Genomic DNA, 26,555 nt, shown 5'->3' with positions numbered 1-26,555 from the left:
GATGCGACGGATGAGTGTGAGTGAGTAAAAGACTGAAGAAGGGAAGTAGAGAAGGGATGAATAGACAATAAACACAGGAGGTGCCTGGGACTCAGTATAACGAAGGGCACTCAGATCGCCACTCACGTGGGAATATGCAAAGGGCCCCCTGGCTTCGTGGGATCAGGGAAGCCCCCTTATTCCATTAAATAAAGAATGTGGATGCGACAAACATGAAAACACAAAATGATGCAACAAGTTACATTCAGACACCCCCGGGGGTTCTCCTGATTTGTTGTTTTTTATGGTGAATCAGCTCTGCGGCGTGTTCCGTTGTGACGTGACATTGTACAGACACGGCGATCCATGTCTGCGTGTGTCCAGAGTCCATTTCTATACACAGAGAGCTGTGTACTATCCCATGCATATCTAAATTCCCTCACAGTATTAGCCTCTACCACCTCCGCTGGGAGGCTGTTCCACTTATCAACCACTTCAAATACATGAACTATGTGGTTAATCATGAAGTTGTCCTCTGTGCTTGGCTGTGACCCAGGATCCCTACTTTATGAATAAAAAAAAGACCTATCCTATAAAAAGCAGGATACAGGCTGCAGGGTTTGGGTGATTTAGGGTGAGAGAAAGGGAAGTCTACAGACTGATAAGGCAGAGAGGAGGGGGAGGCACGATAAGAGGGAGACCTTGGGATGGAAGGATCCATGCTGGTGAGGAGAGATGGACGTAGGTAGGGTATAGAGGAATTGGGGAGGAAAAAGGAATAAATATTAGGAGGATAAAGAGGGAATACAGGGGGGGGATTTGAGGGATTTATTGAAGAGTTAAAGGATGAATGAGAGAGATAAAAAGTGGAAAGGAGGATAGATGAGGAGGCGAAAAGTGGAAGAATATACTAGAAAAATGTTGAGAAAAAAAGAAGGGGTTGAAATAGAAAGTGGAGAGAATGAGAAGTGCTGAAAGGGGGAAGGAGCGAGAGAACAAGACAGAGGAGTGCAAGATGAACTGATGTCATTACAGATGTGCATCAGGATTTTGCCATGACATCATAACTTGGACATATCTCGCCCTCCCTTCTCTCTGCCTCACTCTCTCCATGTGTCAGTCACCCCGGAGCTACACGGAGCTGGGGAGTCGTTGTTAGAAGGGCAGATTGACAGACGGAGAGCAGAGAGGAGAGCTCCATCCGTCCTCATTCACACACACACACACGGAGCCAACTAACTGCTGGGCTGACTCTGGAGACAGAAGGACCGGCTCAGAGGAGATCCAGAAACCTCATACAAGAACATTGGAGTGTGCTTCGCCTGCACCCCAAAGCTGGCTGCACGCAGACCATCCTAACCCTACCTGCCTTTACAACAGGTGAGTGCCCCCCCAAGATACCTACCTTATTATCTGGTTCTTTTAATTGAACGCAAGATCTGCTTATTAAACTCTAAAATACATTCCCTTTTTTTTTTCTATGTAGACGTAGCTGGAAATACGGATCGTTAGTGATCTATAACCCGATAAATAATATTTAAAGAGGGTAGCGTAACAAAAAAATCCAAAAAAACATTTTCGACATGAATGAACATTGTATCCTAAGAAGTAAATGACGTTTGTGAATGAAAAACAGAATTTGAATGGAAGGGGGTCTAGAAAAGAATCTAGAATCGGCAAAGTTCTATTTTTTAGGAAGCTTATATGTTACGGAATTCTTTTGCGTTTCGAGTTGAGATAATTCTAGAATCGCTTTGTGGTTTTATTAATCGTTTTGATACATTTTATCATTTTATCAATGAGATACCATTTATTGCAGTTTTTATGTCTTTTTTATTGTTTTTATTGAGAATGAAGTTACATTCATGCCAGGTATTTTAATTCCGCATTGAATAGATTCTGGATAGCTTCTAGAAGTGATGGAAATAACCCAAAATTAAATTTAAGATTTTGGGATTAGCACATGAGAAATTTTATTACATTTTTTTATGTCTTTTATCAATTTTGCGGGTTTATTGGAGAATTACGCTGAATTTACACCAGATAATTTAATTCTGCATTGGATAAATTCTGGATAGCCTCGAAAAGTGACGCAAATCCTCCTCGTTCCCGTTATATTACGAGCCGATACCCGTGTAATGATGCAGACCCTTATAACGAAGCCCCCCGAAGGAACTGGATTGAGCGTGAATGGGAAAGGGGCTCCCAGGGCATCAATTCTATAAAGTCTTCTGGATTTAACCCCCGTAACCAGAAGCAGGTCTGGAATTCCCAATACTCTGTTAAAGTTACTCCAACCCCATAAAAGCTGGAGAGCGAGTGATTGGAATCTAGATTTTTTAACGTATTGATGTTGAGCATTAAGCATATCATAAAATTCTAGATCAACGCTTTTTCAATCCTCACGCGAGGTTCTAGACTAGAGGTAGCTGGATCTCTATTGAACCCTTGGATAATGTCACATATTTACTACCCGTCAGGCACGTAATCTCCTCTTCCTGATTGGGTGATCATTAGTCGGTCCATTTTTTGGACCGACTAATTCTTTTAAAAAAATAAAAAAATGTAAAGGTTTTCTGGATCAGAGCCCCTTAAGATTCAGCAAACGCGAGGAAAAGCAGCCAGTCCGAGGAATTCGTTATCCGTAAGCGGTTTCTGCCGAGCTCCAGCTCCTCCGGCTCCTCTTGGGCAGACAATGGACGCCTCCACCCGTCGGCTTCTGTGGTTCTAGTCTGACTACTCTACGCAATCGGCGCGAGCGTTCTGGGTTATCGGCTTCTGGGTCATTTAGTAGCTGGGGAAATAGGGGGCATCTGGAGAGCCCATGAAACGTATTTGGAATAAAGGCTCCACTTGGATCCATTCGTGGTGAAGAACCTTCATGAAGCCCGGTGGAGGTCCCTCTCTGGAGGTCTCGAGACACCGTGGTCCCCAGCAGCTTTGGGCTTTGCCGTGGCCAACGTAGTCTTCTGGGTCGCCCTGGTCAGATACGTCCAAGTGATAGGAAACTAATTGAGAGGAACTCTAGATCAGGGAATGTTCCTACAGAAACCCCGATGGAGAGGCAGGAGGTAATTCTCCTCCAGGGCCGCCACGAAAGCGATGCCCTGCTCCTTCTCTCCTGAAACGATCTGAAGCTCATGGCTCTGCGCGGTCCTCGTGGGTATAATGCTCTGCATGTTCTGTCTGGGAGTAATGCTCTGCAGGGTCATGTATGTTCTACGGGTCAGTAGCGTTGCTGTATGGGATCTGCGTGGGATCTGGGTGGGATCTGCGTGGGATCTGCGTGGGATCTGTATTGGATCTGCGTGGGATCTGCGTGGGATCTGGGTGTTCTGTAATAGTCTGTAACTGCCCGCAGCTCATCTCTTTATTCTCCCCCAGGTGATCCAGCTCTCCCTCCTTCATCGCGATGCTGCCTCTCCTCGCTCTGTGCCTGTTTGCCCTCTGTTTCCGGGGCTCCCTCCCCGCTCCACCGTCCAGAACCCCGGCCGATTGCCCAGATTCAGGAGGCATCCGAGTCCTGCTCAAACGCCTGGAAATTTTGGAAAAATTAGTACGGGACATAAAGGGGCAATGCAGCCCCCCGTGCTGTGCGAACCCGCAGACCGGTGCCGGTGAGTCCGACGTATTACTCAGTATCACTATATACCGCCGTGCCCAAATCTGCGTCAATATTATTACGCTTCGTGTATATAGCGCCATCATATGCCGCAGTGCTGTACAACGATCGGAGCAGCTGTGCAGTGTGAGGCTGCCGGCCGGCCGACCACTAGATTGTCAGCTCCTATGATCAAGAACCTCCTAAACTCTTGTTTCTGTAGGTAAATTGTCCTGTTTACCCATTGTACAGCGCTACGGAATATGACGGCGCCATATAAGACAATAAGGAGTAACATCTTCGTTGTCTCCAGATGTCACGTCCTTTTTAAGCTCCGTTATGGAACTTTGAAGCTTTTTTTTGGGTATAACAAGGACGGTTTTAGTCAATTTTTGGCATTAGCCGCTTACAATCGCTCCTTCCCTTTGGAGTCGTAAAACGCTGTTTATCCAAAATCACAGACTGAAGAAATACTCAGTTATTGGACTGAATTCAGGTGTTTTTTTTTTCGGTGGGAGGAGGAGATAAAAACCCCCATTTTCACATCCGCGCCAGTTTCCAGCTTTTCTTTAAAGATCGCTCTTAGCCGAGTGATTTATTTCACCCCGAGGGATTATGTTTATCCCTGTTAGTGACTTAAATGTTTTTAATGACTTTTCACATTTTTATGCGATTATGCGGTGGATACGGATCAAAATCTAATCTAATTTCTCTAAAGTGACATTTTTTCCCCCAAAAAACCCTTGTGTTTTATCAACAAACAAATTTTTGTAAATAAATGAAAATGGGTTTCTTTTATAGAAGATTTTATGATTAATAAGCCCCTAGATTTTGGCTTTTCGGGCAGCTTCGAGTGGCCAGGCACTTTGCATAGTTACATGCTTAGTCATGCTTTTTTTTTTAAGAAAAAGAAAAAAAAAACGAGAAAAAAAGATTTTTTTTTCTAAATTCCCATCTTGTTGATCCAAAAAAACAAGCAAACAACATTCCTTGATAAACGGACACTTTACTCCTACGAGACCTTACTCCTACGGCCTGGGGATAGGGATATAAAAAAAGGAGTTATTTCAATTGATGGCGTTGGTGTTCCGCTCCCCCTAGCCTTAGCTGGACCCCCTAGTCTGCCCCGTGAAGACCCCCATCACTGTTCTGCGGAACGAAACCCTACCGTCCAGTTGTCGCGGGGTTAATCTGCCTCTGGAAATTTTTACTCGAAAAAGAGGCATTTCCAGAAAAGTTCTTACTCTGCGAATCCTCCAACTTTACTGCCCTTACTGTAAAAAGCCGAAGCTTCCCTTCCTCTAAAAGAATTTGGCATTCTGTTGATATTTCGTATTCTACCACATTCTTGTGTAATTAACCCTTTCTCCTTTTATCCGACCTTCTGCGATTTATGTACTTTTTGTCATTTCTGCCGTTTTCCTTTTTCTCGTTCTCGTCTCCTTGCTCTTTTTTCTTTTTCCTCTACGCGTTTCTCCTTCCCGCTGTTCCACTCCGTCGAACTCTTACCTTCATCACGCGTTTTCTCTCCAATAACCTCTCCCACCCCGTCCATTTTTGTTTTTCCAGATGACCCCTCCAGTCTGAAATCCCCCCCTTGCCCGCAGGGATTGGAAGACTGTCCCGGGGGCTGCGGAGGGGAATCTCATGGCGAATGCGTTGATGGGCAGTGCCAGTGCAAGGATGGCTATATGGGCGACAGATGCCAACTGAAGACGTGCCCGGAGGATTGTAATGACCAGGGCCGATGTGTTAATGGCCGCTGCCTCTGCTTTGAAGGCTACTACGGCTTGGATTGTGGCTCTAAAGACTGCCCGAACGATTGTCAGAACCAGGGCCAATGTGAAAATGGAGCTTGCGTTTGCGACCCTGGATTTACCGGTCTGGACTGTGGCACTAGAACTTGCCCCAATAACTGTTTGAATCGGGGTAAATGCGAGGGCGGACTTTGCATCTGTGCTTCTGGATTTACCGGCGTGGACTGCGGATCTAGAACCTGCCCCAGGAACTGTCTGAACCGCGGCCGCTGCGAAGATGGGGTCTGTGTCTGCGATTCTGGGTTTGGGGGTGATGATTGTAGCTCCAGGATGTGCCTCAACAACTGCCAGGGCAACGGCAGATGTGAAGACGGGGTCTGTATTTGTGATGCTGGCTTTTCTGGAGAAGATTGTAGCTCAAGGACTTGCCCGGAGGACTGCAACGAGCAGGGGCGCTGCGTGTCGGGGGTCTGCGTGTGTGACGCGGGATTCGTCGGGGCGGACTGTGGAACCAGAGTCTGCTCTGAGGCGTGTGAGAGACATGGCCGATGCGAGGACGGGGAGTGCGTTTGTGATCCAGGCTACACGGGGACAGACTGCGAGATGAAAACGTGTCCCGACGACTGCCACAACCGAGGCCGCTGCGAGGACGGAGAATGCGTTTGCGATTCTGGATTCATCGGGCCGGACTGCGGGTCCAGAGCGTGCCCGAGCAAGTGCTCCAACCGAGGCAGATGTGAAGATGGAGTCTGTATCTGCAACCCCGGTTATTCCGGAACAGACTGTGGATCTAGAGCTTGTCCGAAGAACTGTAGCGGAAACGGGCAGTGCGTGAACGGCAGGTGCGTGTGCCACGCTGGGTTTGCTGGACCAGTCTGCGGGACGAGGAGCTGTCCAGTTGGGTGTAACAAACACGGGCGCTGTGTTAGGGGGACCTGCGTCTGCTCTCCGGGGTACACGGGACCCGACTGTGGCTCCAAAACCTGCCCCAGAAACTGTAACAACCAAGGCCTCTGTGAAGACGGAGTCTGTGTTTGCAACGCTGGGTACTCCGGCCTGGATTGTAGATCTAGAACATGTCCCAACGACTGCAGCAACCAGGGCCAGTGTGATGACGGCGTGTGCGTTTGTGATTATGGATACACCGGTCTAGATTGTGGATCCAAAACATGCTTCAACGACTGCTTCAACCGAGGCCAGTGCCAAGATGGAGTGTGCATCTGCGATCCCGGTTATACCGGTTTGGACTGCGGATCGATGGCCTGTCCCAACGACTGCTTCGACCGAGGCCAGTGCCAAGATGGCGCCTGTGTCTGCGATTCTGGATATGGGGGGCTAGACTGCCAATACAAAACCTGTCCAAATAACTGCAACAACCATGGCCAGTGTCAAGATGGCGAGTGCATCTGTGATTCTGGGTACACCGGCCTAGACTGTGGATCCAAAACCTGCCCGGGCGACTGTCAGAACCATGGAGCTTGTGATGATGGAGACTGTATCTGTGATTCTGGATACACCGGTCTAGACTGTGGAACCAAGACTTGTCCCAATGACTGTCACAACAGGGGTCAGTGTGCCGATGGAGAGTGCATTTGTGATTCTGGATATGAGGGTCCAGACTGCGGATCCAAAACCTGCCCCAATGACTGCACCGACCGGGGTCAGTGCGTTGACGGCGTGTGTGTTTGTGATTCTCTATACACAGGAATAGACTGTGGTTCTAGAGCTTGCCCAAATAACTGTCAAGACCGCGGCAGATGTGACGACGGGGTGTGTGTTTGTGATACCGGATACACCGGCCCCGACTGTTCCTCTAGAACCTGTCCAGATAACTGTCACGTTCACGGCCGCTGCGAGGATGGAGCCTGCGTCTGTCATTCCGGATACACGGGTCCAGATTGCTCGTCCAGAGCCTGCCCCAAAAATTGTAACGACAACGGACAGTGCGTGAACGGAAAATGCGTCTGCAGTCCGGGCTTCGGGGGACCCGTCTGCGGAGCCAGAACCTGCCCGGCCAACTGCAACGGCCGAGGAAAATGCCTCAACGGGATCTGCGCGTGCAAGAAGGGGTATGAAGGCGCAGACTGCGGACAGGGTGAGTGTTCCAGAGCAATGCTCTAGAACCTATACAAAAAAATTATATGAAAGATTAGTTATTATCTTTATCGATATAAGTGCCCTAGACAAGGAGGTCGGGGGGAACATGTTTGAATAATACCCCACGGAGAGGCATTAAGACCGACCTCTCTATAACAGGCAAGGCTTACAAAAAAACCAAAAGTGTCCAGAATGGTCATTTTTTGGGGACAATTTAGCTAATTGCATGACTTTTGCCGCATCTGTCTTTGTACCCCAGTAATCACTGAAATCACTGAAATCACGGAAATCACGGCAATCACCGGCCTGCGCGTGACGTCAGAGGAAGAGACGGCGATGACCGTGGAATGGGACGACCCTCAGACCCCCCCCGATTCATACGACGTCTCCTTTAAAGCCAAGGTATGTAACGCAAGGAACGCTTCCGGATAAATAGGGTTCTAGACCCTCCAGAACGCATCGTTAGGGAAACGGGGTGAGCCTCATGTATCCCCTGAGAAGAAGTTGTGTATATAACATAACCCAGAGATTTATGAAAGAAACTGGGTAAAAAACGTCCTTATTAACTCTTTAATGTACAGATTGTGGCGGGTTATAGAACGATCTTTCTACATATGATGATTTGACGCAGGATTATTGGCTCCATGTAGTCGCTGGGATTCTTCCCTCTCCCTTCGTCAGAAGACGGGAAATCAAATGTTAATTCTGTTTTTTTGCTTTTTTTTAATATCGCGCGATATAAAATGTTATTTTCGATGTATTACGCTACGGTCCTTGCGGACTCTACTGTTTTGCCTCCGAGTACAGCGTGTCTTTGGCTTCGAGGGTCTCGAGGGATGGTTCGATCATTTTTTTTCTTTCCCTCCCTGCTGATCAGAGCCAGATTGTTTGGCTATTAGCGCAACTTCTAAATATTTGCAGCGCCGGCCACCCCAAGAGAACGGTAATAAATAAACCGTTGGCAACGCAGGCCCGATAAATCCTGGACATTGTCTCAAAAGAAGTTTGGTGACTAAGTTACGGCCCTCGGCAAAAACATCTTCTCGCTTCAAATAGTGGGGTTGAGTCACGATCCTCTCTGGGGTTTTGCAGAATGATTTATCGGCGTGGAAAGCTTGAACTCTCGCTCTGTCTTCGAACATGGTTTCCAGTCTCTTATCTCCGGCTCTTAATCTGATTTATCCACGTTTTTTGGCTGTGTACGAGAAGAGCTGACACTCATTTTGGTGCGTTCCAGAAAGAGAATGGTTTGATACGGACCACGGTCGATGGCTCGCTTACCAAGTACCGTCAAACGGGCCTGGCTCCTGGGGAGGAATACACCGTGACCGTCCAACCTCGCAAGGGACAGACCCTGGGCCCCGATACGTCCATTACAGCCGTTACAAGTGAGTGAGTGAGCGAGCGAGTGTGATGGGTGCCGCCGGTGAGTATTTGTCGCTGGTTACTTGTTATAACATTTTCTGTGCCCCCTTTATTAGAGATTGAAACCCCCCGTGGACTGCGAGTGACAGATATCAGCACCTCTTCCTTCGTGCTGAGATGGGATCGGCCGCAGTCTCAGCCCGACAGATACCTTGTGACGCTGATAGCCCCCAGCGGCAAGGAGAGGAGGCTAAAGGTGCCCGGGAAGGGGGACAGGGTGAGGGTCACGGGACTCGAAGAAGGGACAACGTACGCGGTGGTCCTGAGAGCCGAGAGGGGGCAGCAGCAGAGCGACGGGACGGAGACCGCGGCAAAAACAGGTAACGTGAGGGAGACCGAGGGGCAGCGAGAAAGAGAGAGAGAGGGGATGGAAAAACAGAGGGTGACGGTGAACGATTGAAACACTAGCAAGACGAGGATGAGAAATATTATTAAAAGTGTCTCTTGTATATCTGAGATAAACTATGGCAGGGAAATTATCCCCCGTGAAAAAATAACGGGCACTTTTAAGCCTTGAAGCTTATCCTCCTAGTGAGAGGCTGGGATTGATACGTTATCTACATGGAATCCGCGATGGCTTCCAACCATAGACGCGTCTCCGTAATCAGTGTCGCAGCGGCGGATTCCCGGGGTCGATGTCAGCGAACAGCCATTTATTCTTAAGTCTCGTTTAGGGGATGTGGATGTGCGTTGGAGTCCGTCATTGAAAAAATGAAATAACCCTCAATATATTTTTCTCTTTTTTTGGTCTTTTTTTTCTAGCGAAGATCCTCCGAGGAACCCACTGGATTTTAAAGAATTATTAACCTGAAACCTTTTTCTCTTTTTTATTTTAATTTTTTTTTTTTACTATTTCAGCACCCAACGCAAATTCCTGATCTTTATCTTGATTAAATCTGGTGGCAGGATAAACTTCAGTTTCTGAATATAGTTTAACTTTTAACTCTGTCAGTTGACCTTTATGCCATTTTACATTTGTTTCATCCCAATACCAGCTCATAGATCATAGAAACATAGAAAGAATTTGCCGGCAGGTCAGACACATTCGGCCCCCGTCTAGTCGCCCGTTTCTCCTGCTGTAAAGACTCAAACCTTAATCAGTCAGAGACCTTAATCGGTCTCGTCTTAGATTCAGGAGCCGTATGCCTATCCCATGCATGTTTACATTTCTTGATTGTATTAGCCTCTTCCACTTCTACTGGGAGGCTGTTCCACTTATCTACCACCCTCTCAGTAAATCCAGCATATAAAGCAGATGACCACCTTAAAAAAAAAAGCTGATTTACATTCCAAAAATATGAAAACTCCACTGACTTTGTTTATCTTCCTATTATTAGAAAGAATGACTTCAGATCTAGTCTTTGATTCGGTGATACTACAGAGCTGACCTCTTTAAAACATAGTCATATAAAAAAAATATATAAATATTTCTGATTATATCAAATCCCATGATTATTTAAAGTCCTGTGCTAAAAAACTCATTATCAGCCAAGCCTATCTTTTAAAAGGTTCTAATACTAATGTTAACGTTTTGTCTTATCCTCACACCAAAGACTGATTATGAATGGATAACTTTTCTCTTTGTTAGCTGTTCAGAAGGAGAGAAAACATCTGGATGTTGAGGATGAAATCAGGGCTCGTGGACCTGAAAAGGACTCCAAAATTGTTAGCAGACAAGAGAAAGTAATATCCACAGAGGAGAGACATCAGTCTTATCCCTCATCAAATAGGACATCAGGTTCTCATGGAGAGGGTCAAGAAGAGAGCTTTCATACAGACGAGACAAAAGACATGGATACAGAAAACCAAAAAGGGAGTAGAGTGATCCACACCACAAGAACAAAGACCACCATCATCAAGACGTATCATACCATCTACCATGAAGATGGAAGTGTGGCCGATGTCATTGATGAAGGTGTGGATTTTGATGAGAGGAGACCACAAAATAAGTCTACAAGCGAAGTGGTGACCCATGTGGTAGAAGAGGGAGACACTGGGGATGATGAATTGACTGGAACAAGAGTAAAGATACCCGGTGGCAAAGTCGAAAGATGGATTGTTACAAGGAACATAACACATATTGGATCCCCAGAGGACTTATACCATCACTATAAATATCCAGAGAGTGGAAAAGATGGACTCACCGAGACTTCTGAAGAAACCCCCCTTGATGCTTTATCCACCAGGAGGATGACTGTATCCTCTGAGGAGCATGGACCAAGGACTCATCAGGAGAGGCCCTCACAAAATAAAGACATCCATTCCAACCTGCATTTGCCTGGAAAAGAGTCAAGTCCAGATGTTGAACCAGAAACAGCCGTTGAAAGTAATCATGACATTGACGATACTGGTGATGGTGACCCAAGATATGGCAGCAAATCTAGGCAGATCATTACCACCATAAGTAGGGTTGTGAGCATCACCAGAAGGAAACAAGGAAATCAAGATAATGAGGAGGTCCGCAATGAGACAATAGTGCATAGGGATACAGATGGCATTTCTAATAGAGTTAAGGGTATGAATGAGACGAAAACCCCAAAAAGACCAATATTTGCAGGAAAACACTTGAGGACCGTTATTGAAAACCTACCCGAGAAGCTCTCTTTATTCAATGGGACTTTTATTCAACGTTTAGAGAGTTATTTGCGGGCCACATCTTACCCTTTAAGGGTGAATCAGACAGTGGAAACAGTGGCCAGGGCCATATTCCTTTACCTGGTGAGACATAAGCCTGATACTTTCACAGGGATGGTGTATGACCGCCTTCCTCAAAAGACACCAGGGGCAAAAGGAAACGCAGAGCCCATTGGAGCATCGAGAATGCAAGGGAACGTAGGACTATCAGCGATGGAGGACAATGTTGTCCATTTGGGAAATGTTACCGATGACATACACGAAACATCAGCCTTGGTGGGTAAAGGCAAAAAAACAAAGACCCCCATGCATGATCTACTCAATCCAGAGATGAGCAATCTAGGAAGGGTAGAAGCTTTAGGAGAAATAGACTCACCACTACCATCTGGACTAAGAACCCAACATTCCGCTTCTACCCTTAAAGAAGAAGATGGCTTGAAAACAAGAGATGCTCCAGAAGACCATAACGGAGAAGCAACTGAAGATGACTCAGATACTATGGCTTCCAAAAACATTTTAGATAATACTGAAAGTAGGGAAACACATAAAAGTTTACCACCACCGAAGAAGTCAACGACTGCTGAAAACGAGCAAGAGTGGAAGGCGGATGAAGAGAGAATCACAAAACCTAAAGTGCATGGACAAGATTCTGATTTAGAAGGAAGGACAGTGATAAATGTCCTGAATGCCAGTGTTGGAGAATCCAGAGTGATCCCTGGAATACAGGACAGTTCCACACGAGAACCTGATAAGAAAAGTGAGCCACCTTCTAATACACGTGGCATCCCAAAATATAATTATAACCCTGATGCCAATCAAGAAGAGAATGATTTTAATCCTTTATCTCCTTTGGATCTAGAAAATAGACTTAAACAAAGGGGGGATGGGCCTCCAAATTACGAGAGTGAAGAGAAACTCTTGATAGAAGATATAGGAGATCATGGGGCACCTAAAACAGAAAGAAACCTCCATAATACCTTAGTAGAACTAAACCAGGACGTAGGACAAGACGTAGCAACAGAGGGAGAAGGGGAAAGGAGGAATAAACACCTTATAGATGGGAGCTTTTCAGGAACACAGACCAATGAAGAAAGAAGATCTCAGTTTCAGGAGGAAAGAAACCAAGAAAGTGAAGAATCGACAGTGGCTGCCAACAGAAATGAGGGTTCTGTGGAAGATCAAAGCAAAAACGAACCACCAAGAACTCCCATTTCCGTGAAAGTGCCAGGAATTGTGCGACCAGGCAGGCCCACCATTTTACAAAGAAATTTCACCAGCCTTGTCATATCTCTAGAGGGTCTTGGGGTTCTTTGGGACAAGGTGATGATACTCTATCACCCATTGTCATCAACTGCTATGATTATTCCTCGCAAGGTGGAGGTGGAAAGAGGTGTCACACAGGTGGTGATCGAGGGATTAGAACCAGGGACCAGCTACAGATTTGATCTTCATGGGATGGTGAAGGGCCACTCATCCAAATCCTACTCACTGGTGGCTGACACAGGTACCAGCTGGTTCTACAACACTGGTCGGGAAAGGGAAAGCTTTGATACCCTACTGGCTGTTCACTGCCCTCCCTGCTTTCACCACCACCCTTCACTAAAGTCTGTACCTTTCTGTGGTCACCCAGATCCTTTATTGCCCTGTCACCATGGTAGAAAGGAGAGAAACCTTTCTTATGGTAGGAGAGGGTTATGAACTCACTTTATCTTCTTTCCATTGTAGGTCAGTGTACCATTGGAAGCCTTCCATTTCCATACCTACCTTTTCCTTCTTACTCTCGTTCTTTTTTCTTTTACCCATATGTTTCTGCCATTGACTTACTTTGTTTTCTCTTTTCTCTTGTTATTTCCTCCTGACTCTCTATGACCTCATCTAAAAACATTTCTTTCCGTGATCTCCTCCTCATTCCTTTTTATTTCTAATCTTTCCCTATCTTCTTCATGCTTCTTAGTTGGTGGACGGGCGAGAGTAACGGTTGGAAGCAGACAATTGGAGTGCAATCTTTTTATTCCCTATTAAGCCAGAATTACACATATGGCCACCACAAACCATACCATGGTCGCTAGCATTTCCATTCCTTTTCCATTTCCTTTGGCTTTAAGCTCGCTTCCACCAGTAGATGTGGTTCAGAACCACTTATTGTCCACTGGCAGTTGAGTTCATGGTCTTCCATATTTCTGCTCCAACTGACTTTATCCTATGTTTGACCACTTACCAGGTTGTCCCTGCTCTGTAGCCACCTTTCCTCGAGTCTCTCTCTTCATCTCCATCACCCGTCTTCTTGTTCCTTCCTCTGCTCGCTTTTGTTGATTGGTTCCTCCACCATTCCCTTCTCTCTCTCACAATATCTAGATCTCTTCCTTAATGTCACCATCTCTTCAAGACCCTCTCTATCATCTCCGTCTTTCAATTCCTCTTTACCTCACTGTCTACATTCCTGTCCATGTTCTCTCCATTTCGCCACCTCTCTCTCTCTCTCTCTCTCTCTCTCTCTCTCTCTCTCTCTCTCTCTGTTTTTTTTTATAGTTCCACCACTTACAAATTAATAATTCCACAGTTTTACCTCACAGGCATCTCTCTCCCTTTGCTGCTCGTTGTCCACACACCGTTTGGCAATAAGGCACCGCACCTGACCTGCTGATAACACCTTTACCCTTCAGGCAATGTGAACGCAAATATATATATCATACTGGGAAAGAATGGCGTGTGTATAAATATGTATGTCTGTGTGTGTGCGTGTTTATTGATCTGTGTACCTATATATGTTGTGGACAAACCACGAAGGCCGCCATTTTCCATACAGGCCATGTGACTCTTGGCTATTCTTAGAACTCTCGGCTCTTTGGCTATAAATGAAGATCTTTTTATCTGGACATTGGCTGGAGATATAGTCGATACCAATAATATTTATCTGTTACCACAACATATATACCGTATATATGCTCGTACGTATTTACACGGGTAAATAAAATCATGCATGTGTATTTTCCATTGGATGGCGGCATTCGATTACATGGAGGGGCGAATGTGATTATGATATATATATTAATGACAGATCTTTCTGTCATTCTTCGCTATATATGTGTGTGTCCTATGTTTTTTGTTTGTATAGTCCCTCGGCACATATATTTATACATATTATCTCGTATATATGCTGCATATATATATACTTTATGTATGGTTTGTATGCATGTGTGTAGCGTGTAGATCTGGTTTCACACGGACTACACCAAGATGCATACGGACTGCTTTGAAGCATGCGATCGTGCACAGTTCTGCATGTGGGGGCATGTGATGAGTGGGAGGGTAATTATAGGGGGGCAAGTGTGGAAATTGAGGAGTGGAGAAAAGAGAGAAGGGAAGAAGGGTATTTGTCCGGGGAGGTGATAGAATGTGGAAATATAAATTTGGGGGCTTGTAAGCGCTGGGTAAGACCCCCAAGTGTTCACTGTCTCTTTACACTCACAGCCGTGACGCCCACAGCTTCCCCGGCCGACATCGATGAGACAACCGTTCAGCCAACGGCTTCACCAACCCAAGAAGTGCTCACTAGCAAAGATCCACCAGGTAATTTAAAGGGTGAAGTCCAACGGGAACAATAACCCCCAATGCTGTATACTGTAATAACCCCCAACGCTGTAAACTGTAATAACCCCCAGCGCTGTATACAGTAATAACCCCCAGCAATGTATACGGCAATGTAGAATCGGCATTGACAAAAACCTGGTTTATCTCATTTTGTTCTAATAAACCAAATAAAATAAATAGGTCATTGTTTGGATTAAAATAGTCTTTAAATCATCAGATCCCAATAATAACAGTCCAAAGATGTAAAAAGAGGTCACGGCGTCATCGTCTCTGGGAATAATATCATCATAATTTTCACGTCAAATTTGACAGTAAATCCGTCTTCTTCTTGCAGCGACTCAAAGACCCCGGGGGCCGGTGGCTCAGATGGGGGCCCTACAGGTGCGAGATGTAACAAGCGACAGCGTCTCCCTGGTGTGGAAGGCCAGGCCGTGGGTATACGATTCCTTCCTGGTCCGATACGAGGACGTGACCGGCAACACGAGACCACAAGAGACGTCCGTCCCTGGAAACCAACGAGACGTGACCCTAAGAGACCTGAGCCAGAACACGAGATACGCGGTGTCGGTCTATGGTGTGCGGGGAGGAAAGTTATCTAGGCCTCTGAAAGAGGAGGTGACCACAGGTACGAACCCCTCCACCATCATTAAATAGCTAAATAGGGCAATATGGCTGCACCACATGGGTTTGGAGGTTGGTCCATTACACAGTCCGTTGATCTGGTGGAGATTTGTTGATGATCTGGTGAGGGTTTCGGTAAAGCTTTGATGAAAGTGATCTTGTGGGGATCTGTCGATAATCTGACGGGGATCGGGAACACACCGATGACCTGGACTTGGTTAACTATCTTGGCGGTGGATTGGCAATGAGTTGGTTGTGAATTGACAGAGACATGATAATGATCTGATGGTTATTCATCAGCGATCTGGTGGCGCTTCGCTAGCGATCTTTTAATGTCAAGTCATTCACTTTTAGAGCTTTTTTATGGTTATCTGAACATTATTTTGAGATCTAGATCTGTTAGTTTGCTTTAGACTCTCCAAGGAGACTGGGTGGGTGATCCAAATGATTACAAACATAATGGAGACAGCCAGAAAGAGCATCTATTTGTCTAAAGGGACAAGCCCTTCCCTTCTCTTCAGACCAGTTAGTAACTGTCTAGACCGATAGGTCATCCTCTTGGTCATAAAGAAGCCTTCTCCAAAAATTGGACCAGAGGATCACCCTGAAAAACATGGAGGATCCTTCCATTTCTGTAGTAGGGAAGGTCGAAGGGTCTCACACGTCCTATAGAGTCATAAGCGGAATGGTAGCTTTCAAGATCTCAAAGCTTCTGCAGATGGAACCTTAGAAGATGCCACAATTCGTGATGATTCCATATGGTTGAGTGATGGAATATCTCACAAGTTCCCACAGAAGGAAAGAACCATAATTCCATATTTTCAAAGTAGGAATATTTTTAGAGTTACATCTCCATTGCTACAAAGTAGCTGCCCTTATATACCTAGAAACCCCCCCACAGGTTACCAAAAGGGGGGCAGAATCGGCAGTTGCTCCGGGGAGCAGCACTTTCTAGTTCAACAGAATTTGGAAAAGTTTAGAAGTGAAACTCATGTTACTCTGGGTGGCAAAGAGTTAACTCTCGGAAGGCAGGGGGATTTTTTTCCCCCCGTGTGGATCTTTGCCAGGTTTAAGTATGAAAACAATTGGCGGGTGATGTCATCTCCGGAGGAAAGCACCCACATTCTAGAACACAATCAGGGAGTGATACAAAATTACCCTGTAATTGCAGGGTTTTTAAGAAAGCTCCTGGCTTACAAATTCGCCGTGACCTGCACAGCCACCGACGTGATGACGGGAGTTAGTTATAAAGGTCTGCTAGTGATCAGCGCGCGATCAGCGCAGGTACACCGGGGATTATGTATAAAGACCTCAGTTACAACGAGAACTAATACTTAACAGTGATGCTTCCATTAGGGGTCACGTTTCATTTCAGCTCCCATGTGTGTCTTATTACCGCTCGGTGATTACTATTTAAAGCGAGGGAATTCTGTAGGTCTCATTCCTCTCCGCGCCCCTTGATGGGGATTATTATCTAAGAAAGCCGCAGGCTTCAGAAAACTTTTCTATGACATATAGTGATCCGGAATATGCTGATACAGTCCAGACGGCTTGAGGTTCGCGTGGTTGGTTGTTAGCAGCTGCGCATGTTCAGTTCCCACATTGAGTCTGATGAGTGGAACTTGACATTATGCTCAACCTTTAAGGATTCCAGAATTCCGAAGGTTTGATAAGGCCAACAGATTACAAGAGCTACCCGGGACAATGACATCATGGAATTTTTTATTTCTAATGAATGATTACAGAGGAATTTGTGTATGGGGCGTCCGTTTATTATCTATATTTTTCTAGGTTTGGTTTTCCCGGGTAACAGAATTCTGGAGCTCCTTTTTTTTGCAGAATTGTGATATCCAGTGACACTATTCGGGTGGAAATGCGAATGAATTATTTATTCTGTCGAAGTAATATATTTCCATTCCTTCGCACAGAGTCGTCCCCGGATAGAGGCACGCCTCCTCGCCTTTCCCCTATTTCGGTGTCAGAGGTCCAATCAAATTCATTCCGTTTATCGTGGGTGCCCCTGGATGGGGATTTCGATTCATATTTAATTCAGTACGGACCCCCAGGAGGCCCAAGTCAAGAAGTGACCCTAAATGGAGATGAGACGTCTTACCTCGTCACGGAGCTGGTTACGGGGGTTAATTACACGGTGGAGCTTCGAGGGATATGGGGAGAGGAGTATAGCAAACCGGAAACCACCTCTGTGATAACGGGTAAGGCAGGTGATGGCGATCACCAAAATGTATAAGGACTACTGTCGAGACACATAGAATTTGATGGCAGATCAGACCCATTCGGCCCGTCTAGTCTCAATTATTTCTGCTTTAAAAACTCAATCCTTAATCAGTCGTTGGTCTCGTCTTAGATTCAGGAGCCGTATGTCTATCCCATGCATGTTTAATACCCTCGCTGTATTAACCTCTGATGGGAGGCTGTTCTACTTCTCTATATCCCATCTGCCATCAAAGTCAATGTTTCTCAGCTACTTCTGTTGGTGGTCAATCTATTCACACATCTTTTCCATTCCCTTTGCTCTCTTTCTTCTCTTTCTTTTCCTCCCTCCTTTCTTCCTCTCCCGTAGAGACGCCCCAGCCTCCCCGCATGGAGTCTCTCTCTGTGTCCGATGTCCGCAGTGATTCGGTTCACCTGACCTGGGAGGTCCAGGGTGGAGACTTTGACTCTTTCCTTCTTTATTATCGGGATGGTGAAGGGAACCCTCGGGAAGTGTCTTTAGAACGTGATCTCAGGTCCTTCCACATCACAGACTTGAAGCCGGGAAAGAAGTATAAGTTTGTTGTGTATGGTATTCAAGGAGAGAAGAGAAGCAAACCCGTAACAGCCGAGACCATCACAGGTGAAAAGGCAGCCCACAAAAATCTGTCTTTCTATGGCAACAGCCTATCAGAGACTGCTTTTGCGTCACGTGACCATGAACCCAATGTTATCTATCATCTCTCATTTTTTCCTATAGAGAAGCCCCTGCCGCCCCGACTCGAGTCTTTTTCTGTGTCTGATGTCAGCAGCGACTCTGTTCGCCTCTCCTGGGAGGTCCAGGACGGGGATTTCGACTCCTTCCTTCTCTATTATCGGGACGCGGAGGGGAACCCCAAAGAGATTACGCTGGAGAAGGAACTCCGCACGGCCGAGGTTGATGATTTGAGGCCCGGGAAGAAGTACAAATTTGTCCTCCATGGGATTTCAGGAGGCAAAAAAGGCAAAGGGGTGATAGCAGAGACCAGCACAGGTAAAACGCCAGGAGATAAATATTCATCTAAACATTCCACAGGTGGTGGGAAGTTCTCTGCGGAGCTTCTCTGGATATAATAAAGATTCTCTTTCCCTTACGTCTGCAGCCAAACCTTCGCCTGCCTCTCCTTCTCCTCGTCTGACGGACCTGGAGGCCGGCGAGGTTGGGAAGGACTCCGTCAGGCTCTCCTGGACGGTGGAAGGAGAGGTTCCTTTTGACTGGATAGTTCTGCAGTACCGGGAACCAGAGGGCGGTGTGAGAGAGCTGCAGGTACCCGGCGGAGACGTAAGCGCCCTTGTATCCGGACTTCTACCCTCCCGGAAGTACAAATTCAACGTTTATGGGTTGAGAGGGGAGAAGAGGAGCAAACCTTTATCCACCGAGATCGAAACAGGTAAAACTCTCCACAACATCTTTTATCGTTCCCACCATGATTTATATTCTTTCTCCCCGTCTATCACGTCTTTGGTTTTTTATGTTTCTTTCTCGTTTTCTGTTCTTTCGTTTACCATCTTCTTGTTCCCACCTCCCCTTTCCTCCTAGGTTATCCCGAGGTTCTCGGTCAGCCCTCCTCTCTCCTGGATGATCTCTACATCTCTCCACGCGGCCCGCACTCCATCCTTCTTTCCTGGGAAGCTCCGGACGGCTCGTTCGACTCTTTCGTTGTCCGATACGGACTTCAGGGGCATGAGGAGCTCAATGAAGTGTCAACCGACGGCTCGTCCCGCACGCTGCTTATTACAGATCTCCAGCCAGACTCTCTCTACGCCGTCACCCTGCATGGAATCCATGGGGAAAAGGAGCAAGGCAGTTTGGAAGCCACAGGAAGGACAGGACCTCTGGGTAATATCATATTTTTTTCTTCATTACCCCCTTTTTTATACAGAAAAACCAAATTCTTCTAACTCTTGGAGGAGCAGGGCAAGTAGGAATGAGAAAAGAGAAGAGATTATTGGTAAATCACCTTAAATAACGTTTCCCAGTTAAGCCTGCTCTCTGCCATTTATATAGACCTGGAGCCCCCTCGGAACCTGAGGTTTACCGACGTGGAGGAAACTTCAGTTGTCGTGAGCTGGGATCCTCCGAATGCTGAAACAACCACATTCAAAGTGTCGTATCAGCTGGCCGAGGGAGGTGAGACCTGCTCTTATTTCAGTATTTATGATGTCACTTCTGGCCCCCGGCTCTGACCCTTTGGCAACGTGACCCCATTACCCCCCCACTTGTTTGATTTCGTACTTCAGGGGAACCGGAGAGCATCAGCGTGGTTGGAACAAGCACTCCGTTGAAGGGCCTGAACCCTGGAGCCAAGTATGAGGTCACCGTGGTGTCAGTGCGCGGTTTTGAAGAAAGCCAGCCTCTGAGCAGTTATATCACCATGGGTACAACGGTTTATCCTTTAAATGCATTAAATATCCCAGTCTGACACTTGTCTCCATGTAGAACGTTGCGGTGCGTTGCAAAGTGTTTGATGTGCTGTGTCTGTGTTACAGTGGGTGGCGGACCCCGTTCCCTACGTGCTTTTGACATCAGCGAGCAGTCAGCTCTTCTGCGCTGGGAGCCTCCATCGGGAACGGTGGACAGCTACGTAGTTACATATAGAGCAGAAAATGGTGAGAAGGCTTCGTCGTGTTCCCTTACCTCTGTCTGTGGATGTCAGGGAGTTGGGGGCTTTCTGAGGGGCTTAATGAGGATTGCTCTCCAGTTATTGAGCGGGAAAGCAAGATGGTAAGAGGAGGGGGAAGGTATTTTAATATTTTAAGGCAAGGTTCACCCATCTCGATAACATGCCCTACTGATCTGAATGAATATAGTGTCACCGGGGCATCAGTCCAAGCCAGTGCTTGTGTCCTTCCTTCTCCTAAAATATACGGTATATCTTTATCCTGGAGGAGAGACATATGCTCCTCCAATTATCCATTGTTTTTTACCTGGCGTCCCAAAAAAGAAAGCTCTTGGCCTCCTGGATATCATCTCCTGGTGGTCTAGTAGGGGGGAGAGAGATCTATGCCTCCGATGGTAATTTAATGTAGCAGAAGAATGGGCAGATTACATTCTATAGAAGATAAAGCTCTTGCAGTCAAAATGTTCAGCCATGGGCTCCTCCTTGGGCAGGTTCCTTTATTGGCTTCTTCTTGATGACTCTCGTGTACTCAGCATGTTGCTCTCTCTCTTTCTTAGTGCCCTCGATCACGATGGAGATACCCGGCGACCTCACAGAACTCCCGCTCTCTAGCCTTTATTCTCACACGGAATACTTTGTAACCATACAAAGCAAAATAGGATCCAAGACCAGCCGGCCATCGTCCACCTCCTTCACCACTAGTAAGTGCCGCCAGCGACAGAATCAGTCGTTTCTTGTGTCGATAGCCGAATACCACGTAAAATTACCCTTGGATGTGTAAATCAGGTGATTTTGTATTCCATGGCACTTTTTATATTTACAACTTAATCGAGTCCTCATTTTGTCCTCCAGGTGTGGATACACCCAGCGATCTGTCCGCCATCCAAATCACAGCTCGCAGTGCCCTCCTCACGTGGAAAGCCCCCCAAGGCGTTCCTGACGGCTACCAGCTAATTTATCACACACCAGAGGGTGAAAGAAAGGTGACAGAGAGCAGCCCCCTATATATCGGCCCCTGGTGATGGATGAGCCACATGTTATCTTTGTGAATATCCACCATTTACATCATTGGTGTTTTTTTTCACGATATCGCCCTAATTCTTGTTATCTCTCTCGCTCAGGAAATCCACGTTCTTCCGAACCTTACATCCTATACCATGACCCGTCTCAGCCCTTTGTCACAATATAGAGTTCAGCTTCATGCCCTGAATGGCGGGGCCAGCTCAGCACCCATCTCCACCTCCTTTACCACAGGTGAGAGGCTTTCTGAGATCAGTGGTGTGAGGTAGCATGTTTGGGGCGGATAAAGTGGAACAGCCTCCCAGCAGAAGTGGTAGTGGTTAACACAGTGAGGGAATTTATACATACATGGGACAGGCATACGGCTCCTGAATCCAAGACGAGACCAACGAGTGATAAGGGTTTGAGTCTTCACAGCAGGAAAAACGGGCAAGTAAACGGGCCGAAAAATAAGTATTGGCGGCATCATGACGAGTAGACCCTAACTTTATGAAACTTTTAGGGGGGAGGGATTTATAATATGGAGGGGGGGGACTGTATAATATGTATCGTTTTTACAGAAAAGTTTCATATTGAGAAATGGAACAAGTTCCTTATGAACTGATATCATGTTCTTTGTTGGTTACTCTGTATCTGGTGCCATATTTGCCCCAGTTTAGTGATATTACTCCTATAAAACCGCTGTTAATCGGGATCCCTCGATGCTGCCCCAGGGGGCCACGTTTTTGGTGGATGTCAAAGCCTCGGCAGTTCCTTTACGATGAGGTTATTCGGCTGCGCACTATGGACCTGGTTTAGATTAAACGTCCTGCAGGGAGTCCAAGACAATGTTTGATTCCTACAAGTTTCCCATCTGGGCAACATTACGGAGCCCGAGCCCCATCGACATTTAACACGAGGACCTCCACGTCTAGAAGTGAGAAGAGCCAGATCTCCTTCCATGAGGGAATCCTCTCTCACTCGACGTTCTCCGTAGAACATGATCTTAGATGCTTGGTGTTGTCTCTGTGGTGAGACAGCAACAGAACATAGTTGTGTTCATTCCCTGATCTCATTGAGTATGCACTCAAGTCTCACTCAAAGCTCCGCTCACCATGTTTTTTTTTCTGGGTGAGCTCAGATCTAAAAGTCCATTAAGACCTTTATATTCTGGGAGTTTAGGAAATGCCGATCTCCACTCCGGTCGAGTCTCGTCTCTTTAAGATGAGAAAACGGCGCGTTCCGGAACTCGAAGTTCCCCGGAGCGGCCGTCCAAAAGCATTGGTCCGCACTCTGATTCTGTCTCGTCGAGAGGACTTCCTGAGCTTGTAAACCGGCGCGGTTCTGCCTCGTCGACATCTGGGAAACAGGGATTTTCTTGATATCGCCTTTTGCTCGTAGAATACATTTGGCGAAGGACAAACAGGAAGACGTCTTTAATAAATTTAAATTCCTGGAACCTCTTTGGAAGAAGTCAGTCCAGAGATGACGAGACCGGACTCACATCTGCGCTGTCACGAGACTGTAGAACCTTCTGTCTCTTTGTTCTTCTGTTCTCCATACTTTGTATCTTTTTCATTATTTTCCCTGATTACAAACGGCCGCCAGTTGGAACTATTTGCTCGTTGAATGCCATCAAATCCCAAATATCCCAATACTTCATGTTTCTGTTAATTGGATGAGGAACCTCTTGGTCTTCAAAAGCCTCCAACGCGGCGGTTATAGATTGGAATGGTTTGGTATCGCTGTCCCAAAAGGAAAGTACTTGGCCCCCGGAGTGAAGAGAGTCAACTAGCGATCCAAAATGCAGAATTTAACTGAAATTGCCTTTATTTTTGTTCATCTGATAATCCAGAACTTGGAAGAAATGATTAAGTAAACCTTGACTTGCCATTAATTTAAAGAAACAATTGAGTCACCTGCATTCAAGCAGGGATATCACACTGGGAGAACAAACACCCATCCTGGGAGTCTTTTATATATATATGATCACAGCCGTGTAGAATAGGAAGGAGTTGGCTGCCCTGAGACCCCGAGATTGGGGCAAAGATTCTGAGACTCGGGGTAAAACCCCGAGAATACCCAGATTTGTTAGAAATATATGTTTTTTTAGGCATTTTAAGCTCACTGTTAGCGACGATCCCATTAGTAACGAGTACACGCAGGGTGTATAAAAATCAGCGGATTTATGTTTATCTTTCGTGCTGCAAATGTTCCGATTGGATCCGATCCACGCGCTGACCGATTCATAACTCGATCCCAGCGTTCTTCTGCCTATTCGCGCTTTTTCTAGGCGTGCCCCAAAACTGCATTCTCATGGGTGTTTATTCCAAAATAACATGTGTGTTTTATAATGATTATGGCAGGGTTTAGGAAAATGTACTAGAAAACACAATCTGGAAAAAAAAAACGCGGGTACCGCTAGCTTTACAGACCCTGTGTGTGATTATTATTCCTCCCCTTTAAGTTGGCCTAGATTGATTATAATTCTAACGACGGAACGCCATGTTAAGAAATGCCTTTTCTCATCGGTAGGGCGCCTGCGGTTCCCGCTTCCTCGGGATTGCTGGGAGCAGAGGATGAACGGAGAGCTCCACAGCGGAGTATTCACTATACACCTGGGGGGCGTTAAAGAAGAAACCCTGTCCGTGTTCTGTGACATGGAGTCCGACGGCGGGGGCTGGATAGTGAGTATGGAGACCTGACCCTAGGCATTCTGGGTGGCCTTACATCTTTTGGGATAAAATACTGAAAATGCCCCTCTGTGCCGCCCGGCAGGTTTTCCAGAGACGGATGGACGGGAGCGTAGACTTCTACAGAGACTGGAATGACTATAAGAGAGGCTTTGGAAACCTGACTTCGGAGTTCTGGTTAGGTGAGCCGTCGCCATGAGCCTTTCCCACCTGGCTGAGCGTTTTTTGGGTTCAGTTGCTAACCCCGTCCTCTCGCTCTCTCGGAAGGTAACATCGCCCTGCACCGGATCACCTCGCTGGCTCCCTTCGAGTTACGGGTAGATCTTCGCTCCGGAGACGAAGCCGTGCACGCGATTTACGACAACTTCATCGTGGAGGCCGAGAAACGCCATTTCAGAATGCGGCTGGGGAGCTATAGAGGGAACGCAGGTCAGCGGGGCAGATACATCGGGACGTTGGGGAGGCTGGGACGTGAATGAGGGTATAAATGATTAATTATTAAGTAATGGAGATGAGGGTGAGGGGACAATCAGGGGTGGGCCTGGAATTAGTGATGCCTGGGTGAATTATTCATTCGATACTAACATACTAACACGCAAACTCACTCTAACATATAATAATACACACGCTCTATCATCATTCACTAACATATACTCATTCTAACACCATGTATTTACGCAAACTCTCACTCTAGCACCATACATCTGAGGGTTTTAAGAAAATAATGAGCAGACTAGATGGGCCAAATGGGTCCTATTTGTCGTCAAATTCGTATCCATTTCTTCCAGGGGACTCTCTGAGTTATCACAACAACATGATCTTCTCTACTCGTGACCGAGATGCACAGAGAAGGATCCTGCCCTGTGCGGTTTCATACCACGGGGCTTGGTGGTACCGCAACTGTCATTACTCCAACCTCAATGGACAGTACGGTAACTACAAGGACCACCAGGTGAGATACACTCAGACTCAAACAGCGAGGGGATCTAAACTGAGTCTTTACATCGGGAAAACCGGCGGACTAGACGGGGGCCGAATGGGGCCGATCTGCCGGCAGATTGTAGGTTTCTATTTTGCTCCAGATAACCTGATTTCTTTCTTTAACAGGGTGTGAATTGGCACACGTGGAAAGGCTTCGAGTTCTCAATACCCTTCACCGAGATGAAAATTCGTCCAAGAGGAGGGGGCAATAGGAACCGTCTTTAGAGCCCCAACCACCTGAAACCACTATACTGAAAACTGGAAGCAACGTGGCACCTCCTGCAACCTTATGCACAGTCCTCACGGCCGGGGCACAAATTGAGGTTGAAATGTAGACCAAAAAACCCCCCAAAAAAGCAAAAAAAAAAACGAAACTGTATAAATATCGGAATTTAGTGCCATATTATTTGCTTATTACGATCTACGAAGACGAGCAAATGGAAGAGGAAGAGATCATGAAAGCCAATTGGTTAAGGGCTGGGCAGAATGCGACATCTGGAACTGGAGACTCCAGAGAACACCCGGAACACGGCAACGAGAATGAAATGAGAAATATGAAATAAGGGCTAGAAATAAGCTAAAAAATGCACTTTTCATTAAACCATTCAGACCAAATCTAGTAAAAATCCAGAAAAAAATCACATGTAGGCACAATAAAAACACAATTTATCCATAATACATAAAAAACAATGCAGGAACCGAACTCAGACATGAAAGCAGGGGTGAGAGGTGAGTGTCACAGCGTCACAGAGCAGCCGCCGGGGTATGTAGGGATTGCGTTTTAACCCTTTAGCCTCCACCAATACAGAAATATAAATATATATATAAAGCAAACGGATACACTGTCTATTTTTATAAAAGCACAGCGTGGGGAGAGAGTGAACGGGAAAAGAAAAACAGATGGAAGATATATGTAAACTGCTTATAATAAAATCTGATGGGATATGTTTCTGGGTGCGTTTGATTGGACGATCAGGATCCATGGATCTAGAGTTTGCCATTAAGCAAGACGACCCCCAATTTTAGTTCCGAATTAATGGAGAACAGGCCATGCGGGGTTCAGGTCAGAGGGAATGCCGGGTTGTGGTTTTTTTTCATTTATTTTGTAATTATTTGTTGTTTTTTTTTATAAATATTGGTGGAAATTATTGGGGGGGGGCACGGCTTAGTTAGAAAAGGAAAAAAAATGAAAAATTAAATCCTGGCAAAGCGTTTAGAACAAAATGGAAATAGCAGATCGGTCAGTCCTTTGGCGCTGAAAGGGTTAAAACAAAATGATTCCAGCGTTGATCCTTCCTGGGGACTC

The 26,555-nt window shown here is 46.2% G+C and overlaps 1 protein-coding gene across 1 annotated transcript; it reads left to right on the top strand.

Moving 5' to 3' along the window:
• Positions 1 to 1,102: 1,102 nt before the first annotated feature.
• Positions 1,103 to 26,198, top strand: LOC128503898 (tenascin-X-like). The gene is made up of 25 exons (XM_053474093.1): positions 1,103 to 1,359; positions 3,364 to 3,596; positions 5,150 to 7,432; positions 7,694 to 7,836; positions 8,672 to 8,822; positions 8,916 to 9,179; positions 10,448 to 12,997; positions 14,965 to 15,063; positions 15,419 to 15,709; positions 17,634 to 17,918; positions 18,287 to 18,559; positions 18,677 to 18,949; positions 19,059 to 19,346; positions 19,496 to 19,795; positions 19,964 to 20,086; positions 20,197 to 20,334; positions 20,446 to 20,565; positions 21,134 to 21,277; positions 21,429 to 21,559; positions 21,698 to 21,830; positions 24,111 to 24,262; positions 24,354 to 24,450; positions 24,536 to 24,697; positions 25,057 to 25,220; positions 25,376 to 26,198. Exons 2-25 carry the CDS (start codon positions 3,392 to 3,394, stop codon positions 25,472 to 25,474), a joined length of 8,868 nt encoding a protein of 2,955 aa, XP_053330068.1. The 5' UTR covers positions 1,103 to 1,359; positions 3,364 to 3,391; the 3' UTR covers positions 25,475 to 26,198.
• The last annotated feature ends 357 nt before the right edge of the window (positions 26,199 to 26,555 follow it).

The sequence above is a fragment of the Spea bombifrons genome, chromosome 8 (assembly GCF_027358695.1).
Source record: "Spea bombifrons isolate aSpeBom1 chromosome 8, aSpeBom1.2.pri, whole genome shotgun sequence".
Taxonomy (NCBI): domain Eukaryota; kingdom Metazoa; phylum Chordata; class Amphibia; order Anura; family Pelobatidae; genus Spea; species Spea bombifrons.
The sequence above is the reverse complement of the archived record's forward strand: the minus strand, read 5'-3'. Positions and strand labels throughout refer to the sequence as shown.